Below are 12,137 nucleotides of genomic sequence, written 5' to 3' on the forward strand. Positions count from 1 at the left end.
GGGGGCACATGCCAGTGGTATCCTTGGACAGGCTACCTGGGTACTTATAGTCTTCTGGCCCAGCCAGCCTTCCCGTTTGTTTGTGCCCCACTGAGACTGTAGGTCTGTAGAATCCTGTAAAGCCTCTACGTTCAGGGGTTTTTGGGTTGGGTTCTGGGCAGGATATATTCTAGAGTTCAGATGCTGATAAGTAGGTGGAGCTGGCAAGCATTCAGGAATGGAATGAATGTTCTGAGATTCCGCCTTCGGTGGTTTAGGTTTTATGTTCGTTATAGATTCAACCTTCTGCTCGAGAATGGCCACTCTCTCCAGAACTGATGAGCATAACTTTTTAATGTCTCTGAGTTGTTCTATTGGATCTGAATTTTTACAGTCTTTTGGTTGTTTCCCTATAGGTCGTTTTATTTTTGGGGTTTTAGAAGGACATTTGCTCTTGGTCTTCTTAGTTCCTGATAAGGACTCTCCAAGGCCTTCCCTATCTATAGGAGATCCCACTTGGTATATGGGGGTTACTGCCGTGGGGGGGGGGGAATTATTGGCCTGCTTTTTTTTGAGGGGGGGGGACTCTCTGGGGTTGTAGGAGTAATTAAATCAATTAAGTAAATTTCTGTTATTACACAAGGGTTTCTTTCCTTAGTCTTACTCGGCAGCGGTGGTGCCGGCGGATTCCATCCCCCCCCGTCTTTCCTGCTTTCTCAAGAGACGACTCTAAAGTAGCTTCTACCCTCCCTATCTCTGTCTCAATGGCACCCATTACAGACGTTAGGTAACTTGTTATTAGCCTAGGTGTTTTCTTATGTACTTGTTCAGAAGCCGTAAGTCCAGAATCGGTCTGAAAACGCCCTCTCGGCATTTTTTCGCCACCAGAAAATAACGGGAGTAAACCCCCTTTCCTCTGTGCGCAAGTGGAACCTTTTCTATTGCCTTCATTCGTAAGAGGGCGAGAGCCTCTTTGCGCAGTAGGCTGAGATGAGATGGATTGCATTTGGCTGGTGGCAAGTGCGATGGAGGTTGTTTGAAAAGAAGAGAGTAGCCATTTTCGACAATGTTGAGCACCCATTTGTCTTTTGTGATAGAGTGCCACTCGTGAAGAAAATCTGTGATACTTCCCCCCCCCCCCACCGGAGTGGTGCACAGTGTCGAGGGAAGCGAGATCTCATTGCTTGGCCGGCGCTTTTGGTGTGGACTGTTGAGGTCTACTTGACCCTCGTTCCCTTGTGGCCTTACGAGCCTGAAAAAGAGGGCGTCCCTGCCTTTGCTGTGGCCTCTGGGACCAGTGAGGGGTTTGAACCCTCTGCTGGAAAGGGCGCCTGTCATAAGGCCTATACCTCCGCCTGAAGTCCTTCTTCCTTTCCAGGCCTACTGCCCTCATGGTGTCCACTTCGGTCTTCATGCGTGCCATTTCTTCATCCGTATGGGCACCAAACAGCGAGTTCCTGTTAAATGGCAGATTTAGGATGCGCTGTTGTGCTTCCTGTTTTAAACCAGTCAGTCTCAGCCAGGAAGACCTTCTTGCACAGATTCCATGTGCGTACCCATGTGCAGCTAAGTCTGCCCAATCTGCCGCTGCACTGATGACTTGGTTTGATGCCAGACATCCCTCTTGTAGGATCTCTTGGAAGTCCTGTCTGTCTTCCCTAGGTAACTTTTCTGTGAACCTGTTGAGTCCCACAGAGAACGGTCATACCTGCCCAGGAGTGCAGACGCGTTGGAGACCTTCATTATAGATGCCGCTGTGCCGCACATTTTTCTCCCCAGAGAGTCTAGATGCCTGCTCTCTTTGTCCGGTGGGACCGTGGAGGATGATGCCACCGAGTGAGTTTTTCGGGCTGCGGCCAATATTACTGAGTCCGGTGGCGGATCCGTTCTTAGGAATAAAGGATCCTGTTCAGGCGCTTTATATTTTTTCAAAATCCTAGCCGGAGCAGATTTGAGGGTGGCTGGCGCTAAGAAAGTGTCCATGGTTGGCTGCAACAGAGCAGGCACTAGCGGCAGTAGCTTTTTCGAAACTGCTCTATGTTGCAGAGTCTCAAAAATGACTGACGAGGAGGTAGATGGTTCTGGAACCTCTATATTTAACTTCTGTGCTCCCCTGAAAAGTACCTCATTAAAAGTAGTGATGTCATCCACCAGTGAGACTCTAGCTGGTGGAGAATCTGTTAAGGTGGGGGAATAACGTCCGACGGATGACCCTGACAACGACCAAGAGGGCGATCTTCTGTGTAGTGATCGTGACCTAGATAGTCGCTGGGAACGTGACCTGCTGCGAGACGCTGTAACAGAGCGCCCAGGCCTCGTGGTCGGTTGACGAGAAGCAGAACGAGCCCGTCCTGCCCGCGCTGTCGGTGATGGTGTTCTCGGGAGAGAGGCAGTAGGAGAGTACATTCGTGAATACTGCGAATCCGGGTAGGCCGCTGGTCTATTAAGGCTCTCCAACCATCTTGGTGACAAATTGATGGGTGAAACATGCCCCGATGATGCCGCTCTCGAACGAGATGAATCGCTCCGTATGGAGACCACTGGAGATGGTGCGGCCTTATCTGCTGGCGGAAGGCAATGTTCTACTCCCTGCGAGACAGGTAAAACCTGTGTCGACATCGACAGTTGTGCTGACGTCGAAGGGTGCGCAGCCGGTTGGTCTTGCCTCGACGTTGAGTGCCTCGATGTTGAATGCCTCGACGTCGAACGGCGATCTCTGGACCTCGACCTGCTCGCCGTCGTGTGCCTCGACGTGGAGCGGTGGGCGGCCGACGGCAGATGACGCTCTTGCCGTTGTGGCGATTTCGACGTCGTGTCTCTTGACGTCGGGGGGGCGTGAGGCCTTCGGCGGCGAACGGGCACGCCGGTGATGGCTCGACGTCGATCGGTGGGCTGCAGTCGACGGAGATATGCCCCTGCAATGGTCATGTTCTCTCGACGCCGTATCCTTCGACTTTGTACACCCAACAATTTCCATACTGGTGCCACCATGTAAGTCCCAAGTATATGGTCGACGGCGATCTATGGCGGTGAGATGGTGGCAGCGACGACGACGGGGAACAAACGGGTACTTTCCTACCTGCTGACATAGACCTAGCCATTCTCTCCTGAGAGTGGCTTGTTGGCTGTCTGGGAACCGAAGAGGATGATGTTTTCTGCCTCTCGTGAAGCCCATGAAGCCTGATCTTTTCTCTGTCCTTCAGAGTCCACTTTGACATGTTCTTGCAGTGTTTGCAAGTGCCAGGGCAGTGACTCTGAGGCAGGCACACAATACAAAGAGTGTGTGGATCTGACTGGGCCTTCTTCCCACAAGAAGGGCATTTGACAAAAAGTGAAGGCATTTTTCTGTCAGGAAAAAACTGCCAAACTCAGACAATGATGTTAGATGTCGAGTAAAACAGGAAAAAACGCTGTTTTAAAGTATTTTTCTGAGAAAAAACTCAGAAAAACAGAGCTTAATGCTCCAGGATCCTCTCAGAAGAAGCCGGAAAAAAGAACTGACCTAACTGTGAACCAACTGTCACCTCTCCTTCACCCCTGAGGCATGGTGGGATACTGGAGGTGCTCAGGGTCTTAAAGGCACGGTGCCAAAGTTTTTATGGTTCTCCTGTGTTAACCTGCATGCAGCCTATTGGCTAAGAATGCTCCATTGTTTTTCAATGAAGTTTTTTCTCTTTTTCTCTAGTGATTACTACTGCTTATTTCCCTAAGCCCAGTTTTGGGGGCTTGGATAGATATTTATTCTCTATTGTAATTTTATAATGATTAAAAAAAAAAAAAAAAAAAAAAACTTCATAGAAATAAAGCATTTTAGCCTGTTTATGATTATAGCCTGCATTGCTGTTTTACACATGTATATATGAGTTTAGTATGAAAGATGTGTCTACTAAAAATGCTATATATATATTTTTCGTGCATATTTCATACTTTATATGTGTGTATTTTATATATGCTCCGGGGTCCCCGCACAAGGGCGGGAATATTCAATGTTTATGACTATTGATGAGGATCCCCTGGAAGAGAAATAAAGGTACTTATTTTAGTGACACAAATACTAAAATACTATATTGGCAATACTTCACTAGCAGTTGAGTAAACACTATGATATATACCTTATCAATCAGGAATGGGCATAGAAAGCAACAGAAAACAGTGAAACGAGAGTAAATAATCGAGACCCTAGGGGGAGACCAAACAATTTACAAAAAAAACATGGAATGCGAAATTTAGACCCCCACCCAGGTAAGTGAAATCTGTGGAGGGGAGCTGGAGGAACTAAGACCCCCCCACCCCAAGAAACCAGGAGAGAAGAGGTAACTACCTGGTCTTTGTTCTGCCTTCCTGGGCTTGAGCTTTTCATGCAGCAGGAGACCAGAAACCCATCTGTAGGACGGCAGCAGCACGGGCTGCCTGGGAAAACCCTGCAAACTGATAGGAGCAAAGCTGTGGGTCTTCTAAGGAGCCCCCCTAGAGTGCATGGAATCATACAACAAATATTGGAAACAGTATTGGGTTTGATTCCGAAGTGTTTGATACCAAACATGCCTAGGTTCGGAGTTACCATTATGTAGCTGGACATAGGTGGTGACCTATGTCCAATACATGGCAAAAGTGGCTTCCCCGCACTCATGAAGTCCAGGAAAATGGAGCGGACGTTCGTGGGGGCATATTTGCTCATGCAGGGGCGCCCTCACATACAGGTACTTGCACCTCGCCCTCTGGGCTAGGAGGGCCTGCCACAGGGTTGACTATTGACTTGGTGCAGTGACCTGTAGTGAAAGGGTGCTTGGACCTTTTCACGTAGGCTACAACGGCAGGACTGCAGACATTTTGCATGGGCTCCCATGGGTGGCATAATACATGCTGCAGCCCATGGGGAACCTCTGGTGCCCCAGAGCCCTGGGTACCTAGGTACCATATACTTGGGACTTACATGGTGGCACCAGTATGGAAATTGTTGGGTGTACAAAGTCGGGGACAACTAAATTTAGAGGGAGAGAACACAGTCAAAACATACTGACAGCAGGCAAAAAGTGGGGGTAACCATGCCAAAAAGAGGGTACTTTCCTATACTGGGGACTCAACCTTTGGAGGGGAGTCCATGCTGACCCAAAGAAGACAGGAGAGCCAGCAGAAGCAGTCAGCCCCCACGAGCAACCCACTGGCAGCAAGCACAGTAAGGCCCAGGCATCACACCTGAAGGAGTCCCATATAGCTGAGGCAGCAGATTGCCCTTGAGGAGGTAGAATGCTGGGGGCAGGGTCTACTTGATGCCTGAAGATCCCTCGGAGCAGGAGTCAACCAGCCTTGGTTGCTGCAACAGTCGCACAGGGATTCTCTCGTGGAGGAAGAAGAAAGTGCTCATAATCTCCCAAGTTGGATAGAAGGCAGAGAGGATCAAGAGGACACCCCAGAATCACCACCTGGAGTATCTTTGCAGATCCAGAGGACAGCAAAACTCAGCAGCCGGATGTCATTGTTTTAGGTGCCCGCTGATGCAGGGGAGAGACTCCTTCACTCCAAGTGAGATTCATTCTTTGGAGCAGCTGAAGTCTTGCAAACCCCAGAGGATGCACAGCTGTGGAAATGTTGCAAAGTGCTGACAGGAGCCGTGGAAACAATGTTGCAAGGCGAGGACATCTTGGTTTTGCAGTCTTTCGGTTCCAGTGGAGTTCAGCAGCAGTTCCAGTGGCCAGGAACAGAAGACGTCATTGCAGAGGAGTCCTGGTGGAGTCTTGCACACCGAATCTGGGGACCCACCCACAAGGGAGTCCCTACATAGCCGAAAAAGGGAGATGGTCACTTTGCAAGGTGACCACCAATCAGAGGGGGTCACTGACGTCACCTGCCTAACCTGACCACGCAGATGCTCCCAGGGGCCTCTGACCCTCTTGGTTTCAAGATGGCAGAATGAAGTGGCCAGCTGTAAGAGCTCTGGTCACCATGGGGTGGCGATGGACAGAGGAGTTATCACTCCTCTTTGTGCAGTTTTGCGCCAGAGCAGGGACCGGGGGTTCATGGACTGGAGCAAACCAGGTTTTGCAAGGAGGGCACCAAATGTGCCCTTCAAAGCAAGCCGGTGGTGTGGGGAGGATACCCCTTCCCAGCCTTGTAACACCAATTTCCAAGGGAGAGGAGGTTGCACCCCTCTCCACAGGCAATCCTTTTTTTTGCCTTCCCCTACTCGAGCTGGTCAAGCAGCAAGCAGTAGGGAAGAATCCTGTCAGAGGGTGCAGCAGCGTGGGCTGCTAGCAGACCTTGGAAGATTGGTAGGAGCAATACTGGGGGGTCCTCTAAGGAGCCTCCAGAGTGCATGGAATCATGCTACCAGTACTGGCATCAGTATTGTAGTATGATTGACATGTTTGATACCAAATATACCGAGGTTTGGAATTACCATTATGTAGCTGGACCATAGATAGTGACCTATGGCCAGTACATACCTAAAATGGCTTCTCTGCACTACATCAGTATGCCAATTGTGCAGTGTAAAGGGTACCAAGTTAACCAAATTTATAAGAGAAAACACAATCACTGGGGTCCTGGCTTTTCAGAATCCCAGTGAAAACAGTCTAAGCACCCTGGTAAGAGGCAAAAGGTGTGGGTAGCCATGCCAAAAAGAGGGACTTTTCTACCACGCCTGAACCCGATGGCGGAGAGAAAGCAATCTAACAATAGAGTCGATGCCTATGTGCATTATCACTGAGAGGAGTCGTCACTTATTCTCATGACTCGAAAGACTTCTTTGAAGAAAAACAACTTGCACAACTGGAGGCCGAACACTAGATGTCAGGAGTATGCAAAGCATGTGTATGTACAACCACACATGCTATGGAACATGTGATTTACTCATATGGGTCCAAGTGTTTGAGGTGCACGCACTATTTTTTCTTAACGCATCTGTTTGTATATTGTGACTGATTTGGAAACTATCAAAACAAAAATAACTATACAATATAATGTGGCCATACTAAATTAGTGACATCTTGAAAGTGAAAAGGAGATATCTATAACTTGCCTTCTACAACGGCGTGGAAGAATTCACCATCATGGGACCTGATGGGGCCACCTCCTTCCCTGTGGGGCCCGAAGGCACTCCGGAGTGGTTGCCTGCTCTAAAACGTGCTCCGGCTCCCGGTAATGGAGGGAGGCGTGGAGTCTCACCTGGCATCAGTTCCGCGGAACCATGCCTGGAAAGCTGATGTACCGATTTGATCGCATCAGCCAATGGACGAGGCAAAGTTGAAGTCCACTTAGACTTCTTGTGCTCTTTCCGGAGTGCCCCCGGGACCATTAGTGAGAAGAAAAGGACTTAGGGCTCCTGGAGCAGTCCCAGGACCTTCTCCTTGAGTAGGACCATGACCTCCTAGGAGTTGCACCGGATGGCGTTGACTTAAGAGTCGTGGTCACACTCAAGACACCATAGGCAGACTAGGTGAGAGTCCATAACCGACATGGCATGGTGACAAGCGTGTCATGGATTAAACCCTACCATCTAGATGTCATCTCACTCAAAAAAAAAAAATGTAAGAAATCATTTAAAAAGCCTGTCAATAACTGCAGCGAGGTAGCTCTCGCCGGACCTGCGCTAACTGGCGCGCAAAGAAAAGAACGGACATCTGCGTGCTTCAGTGTATCTGTATAGGTGACTGCAATGTCACATCCAGTGCCAACGACACTACACGGAACCGAAGTGTCACCGGACAGTGTGCGCAGGGGTAATGCTCAAGCAAAAGTTTCCAGATCCAGCCCGACACCTGGGAAATTCAAAGTCTCTACCAGATTAAAGAGAATATGTATTACCTCAGGCTCAGGGCATTATCTATGATCATTAAAACTGTACATAGTAAAGAAAGATTTGGCCCAGTAATCTGTGGCCTGTAAAAGCAACATTCAAATTACTGGAGTAAACATATAAATATGCTATGACATGTAGTAAATCATTTAAAAAAATACTTTTATATTACTCTAGGCAATAGATATTTTGAGCAGTTGGTGCCATGCCTAACGGCTGCTAGCAGCATGTACCAATCCATGGGTGTACTTGACTATTTTGTGCGTCAACTAAAATGTACATATAAATGGTGTAAGGTGCCTGAATGTTACATTAGTCACTGTGAAATTTTATCATATATCCTAATAAGGATACTTACTAAAGTTTTCACATTTCTGCCTTTAAGATTATCAGTGTGAGCTGCTAGCTTTCTCCCGCTTTCTGAAGCTGAGCCCCATAGGGATAGGATTGACCTCACTCACAATTTACAGTGTCACTCTTTAAAGGTTTCTTAATGCACCTGCTTGCCTGTTAGATGTACTCATCAATAGGGACCCATTACACTTACCTCCTTTGATGGAATGGGTGCTCACCACGTGGGTTGGGATCATATGGGGCAAACAAAAAAAAAAGAATTTACCTGCAGTTATAGGGGTAATTTTGGAGAAAGAGCAGCAAGCCGCCTGGCTGGCCAACAAGAAGAAAGGGGTTGTCTTCCTTGACTAAGGGAAGCTTACCTGCTGTGGAACTTCTTTCCTTAGGCTGAGCCAATGTAGGAAATCCAAAGGACAAAATTCACTACAAGGAAAAAAGACCAGGGCAAAACCAATGGAGACTACTTATTGTTGGTAGAAATGGGAAAGTTATTTTTTCTACTTGAATGTTTGACCTGGTGTCCAGGAAGTCTATGGGGAATTTTGGCGCACGAAAAAGAGTTTCAGACCCAGTATATCAATTACTTTGAAGCAAAACATGAAAAACACTGGCTAGACAGGATAATGCAGAAACATTTATTTTTCCCACACTTGGGGTATTGCTTTGTTTGTGCCGAAAACAAATAAAGTTCCACCCCACAATGGTAGTGTTCGAGATCCACAGCCAATACTTTGGTGTGGCAAAATGGTTTCTTACCAAGAAGGTTTAATGCTTTTAATAAAAAAAGCAAACATTTCTAAAATTAAATTTATCTACATCAGATTTTCTTAATTTTTTACCTTTTTGTGCAATACTGTTTAAGCTAAATTGGTTTGGCAATTTTAATGTGATTTATGTTCAACTGTTAAATTCTGATGTTGCTCTACATAAACCCATCTCCAATTTTCTCGGAGGAAAGCACTGCAGTTTGCAAAGCTACCAAGGGCACTTCAGGGATACCTCACAGTAACATGTTTATGGTTTAGGAATTGTTTTTACATTTGCAAAGAGGCAATTTAAAGGGAAAATAAGGCAAATATGTCATGGAGATATGCAAAGCTACATCCTTTGTTTTCTCTTGCTAGCTGGCAGTGTTGGTGCTTCAAGGACTTAAAAACTGGAATGAGGTGCTGCCAACGCAACTCCAAAACTTATGCATAGCATTTGATTTACACCAGTAAGCCACTGAAAAGTTATTATGATTTGCATAACTTTTTATTTATTTATTTTTTACAGGTTAAACCACAAAGTGGGTTCTCTTACCTCCATTGGGATGTCCACCAAACCAAACTGGTCATTGAATTCAGGGGAGGATCCTGACAGAAGTCCAACAATTGCAAGTCCTGATAGGATTATACTCCACAGCAAAGGCTTGTTCTCGCGTAAACTTTCCATGAACGGATGGCCCTGAAATAAAACAAACAGGAGGCCTGCTGAAAGCAGCAATACGTGGATAATCTGTTGCTCACACAGAAGAGGGGTGTTCTGTGATTTGTTCTCTAAAACGGTCTTATAAGCTGTAATGAATGGAGGGCAGGGTAAAAGATAATTACCTTAATGTTTGACATTCATTCTTGGTAGGTAACATGTGAATGTTTGAACATCAGCAGAGAGGGAATGTGCTTGACTTATTAAAAGAAAATATTGGTAGGTATCTTGAAAGAAATGTATTCACCTTAAGTAACAATCTTTCTGGTGGTACTCTATCGGGAAATTCCTCACCTTTTCAATATTCCAGTTGCCAGAATGGACCTGGAACTTTTTTTTTTTGTACAGCTTTTTCATGCTGGTAAGGGATAAGGGCTCCACGTCCACACCAAGAACAATGCCATTGTGACATGATGCAACGTAAAGCCCTGATGCCTTGACTTCAGTTACCCACCCATTTTTCCCCACACCAACAAGGTGAAAGGACAACAATGACAATAATGCAATTCATGTGCACTGGACCCAAACAATTTGAAACCTTTTTATTCCTGGCTTTCTTATGATCATCCTTCAAGCCAGTGATGTTGAGCACATCAGTGAGGAATTCTGAGGTTGATAGAATGTCCAGCAGAAGAAGGTGGTTACAGAAGGTAAGCAATATTTTCTTCTGACAGATACTTCTACCTACATATTTTTCACAATTTAAATAGATCATGAAGCAGTACAACACTTGTCAAAAGGACCTGAAGAGCAAGGAAGTCTTGGATAGAGGAAAGATGAAAAGGGCCATCCCACTGCACGTCTAAATATAAGCAGTAGTGCTTAGCAAAAGCCCATGTTGGAACTCTGGAGGTTACCGCCAAAGCAACTTCCCCCACCAATGCAGAGGTGGAAGAACATGGCCCTGGTGGAAAAGTGCAGATGCCTTCAGGTTGTTCTTTATGTGCTAGAGCATAGCACATTTTAATACACAAGAGGATGCATCTCAAAAACATTTTTTGAACAGCGATCAAAATCAAAAGTTACTTACCTGAGGTGAACATCTTTCTGGTTGTTACTTTACCTCAGACTCCAAGCTAGAAAACTTCAAAATGCTCACTTTGCCAGGAGGGGGGCTGGCTTTGTAACAACGCCAAAATTGGCTTCAGTCCTGGCGCCACATCAGTTTCCATCCATTTTTTCCAAGCCTTCGAGGAGCAGACAAGCTGACATTGACAGAGTAGTGCAGTACCAAAACATAAGATTCCAGTTTATTAGCTTTCCATATATCACATCCATAAAATGGGGAGTTAGAGTTAGAAGGTCCTTTTTGGCCAAAGTGTAGCAGGTCTTGATGCAGAGAATAAACCAACTCAAAAAGCTTCTTTTCTGCATGCTCTTACTGTAGGAAAGTACCCTTCTTTTTGGCATGGTTAAGCCCAGTTTTTGCCTGTCAGTGTTTAACTGTGTTCACTGGGATCCTGCTTACCAGGACTCCAGTGACTGTACTCTCTCCCTCTAAATTTGGTAATCTAAGACATTGCACACCCCACAATTGGGGCACCAGGGTTTCCCAATGGGCTGCAGCGTGTATTGTGCCACCCATGGGGGCCCATGCAAAACATCAGCAGGCCTGCCATTGCAGCCTGCATAAAAAGGAGTATGCACCCTTTCACAGCAGGTTGCTGCACCAGGTCAATGTAGGTCACCCCTATGGTAGGCCTTCCTAGCCCAGAGGGCAGGGTGCAGGGTGCAGGTACCTGTGTGAGGGCACCCCTGTATCAGCAGAGGGCTTACGAACACCAGCTCCATTGCACTGGCTACATATGTGCAGGGAAGCATTTTACCTGTGTGCTGGACACAGGTCACTGACTACCTGTGTCCAGATACATAATGGTAACTCCGAACCTGGGCATGTTTGGAATCAAACCGGTCAGCATCATACCCAAAATACTGTTGCTAGTATTGGTTGTATGATTCCTTGCACTCAGGGGCCTCCTTAGAGGACCCCCAGCATTGCTCCTACCAGTCTTTTTGGCTTTTTCAAGCAGCCCGCGCTGCTGCCACCCTCCAGACCGGTTTCGTTCCTCCTGCTGCTGCTGCTTGACCAGCTCAAGCAGAAGAAGGCAGAACAAAGGATTTACTGTGAGAAATGGAGGCAACCCCCACTCTCCCTTTGGAAATACGTGTGACATGGCTTGGGAGGAGTAGCCTCCCCAAGCCACCAGTACGCTTTGAAGAGCACATCTGGTGCCCTCCTTGCATAAACTGGTTTGCACCAGTCTAAGGACCCCCAATCGTTGCCCTGGCACGAATCTGGACAAAGGAAGCTTGAGTGACCACCCCCATGTCTATAACCACCCCAACGTCGGTGCCCAGAGCTCCTACAGGTGGCCACTTGATTCTGCCATCTTGAATCCAAGGTGGGCAGAGGTCCCTGGGAGCATCTGAGTGGCCAGGTCAGGTAGGCAACGTCGCAGTCCCCTCCTGATAGGTTGTCACCCTGCTAGGTGACAAAACCCCTTTTATTGCTATTTAGGGTCTCCCTCTTTGGTGGGTCCTC

The 12,137-nt window shown here is 47.0% G+C and overlaps 1 protein-coding gene across 1 annotated transcript in view; it reads right to left on the reverse strand.

Moving 5' to 3' along the window:
• ATP13A1 (ATPase 13A1) overlaps window positions 1-12,137 on the reverse strand; it is a 381,010-nt gene that overhangs the window by 35,817 nt on the left and 333,056 nt on the right. The window contains exon 25 of the mRNA XM_069231770.1: window positions 9,431-9,574. Within this exon, the coding sequence (XP_069087871.1) occupies window positions 9,431-9,574 (144 nt within the window). The remainder of the gene's footprint in view (window positions 1-9,430; window positions 9,575-12,137) is intronic.

The sequence above is a fragment of the Pleurodeles waltl genome, chromosome 4_2, assembly GCF_031143425.1.
Source record: "Pleurodeles waltl isolate 20211129_DDA chromosome 4_2, aPleWal1.hap1.20221129, whole genome shotgun sequence".
Classification (NCBI taxonomy): domain Eukaryota; kingdom Metazoa; phylum Chordata; class Amphibia; order Caudata; family Salamandridae; genus Pleurodeles; species Pleurodeles waltl.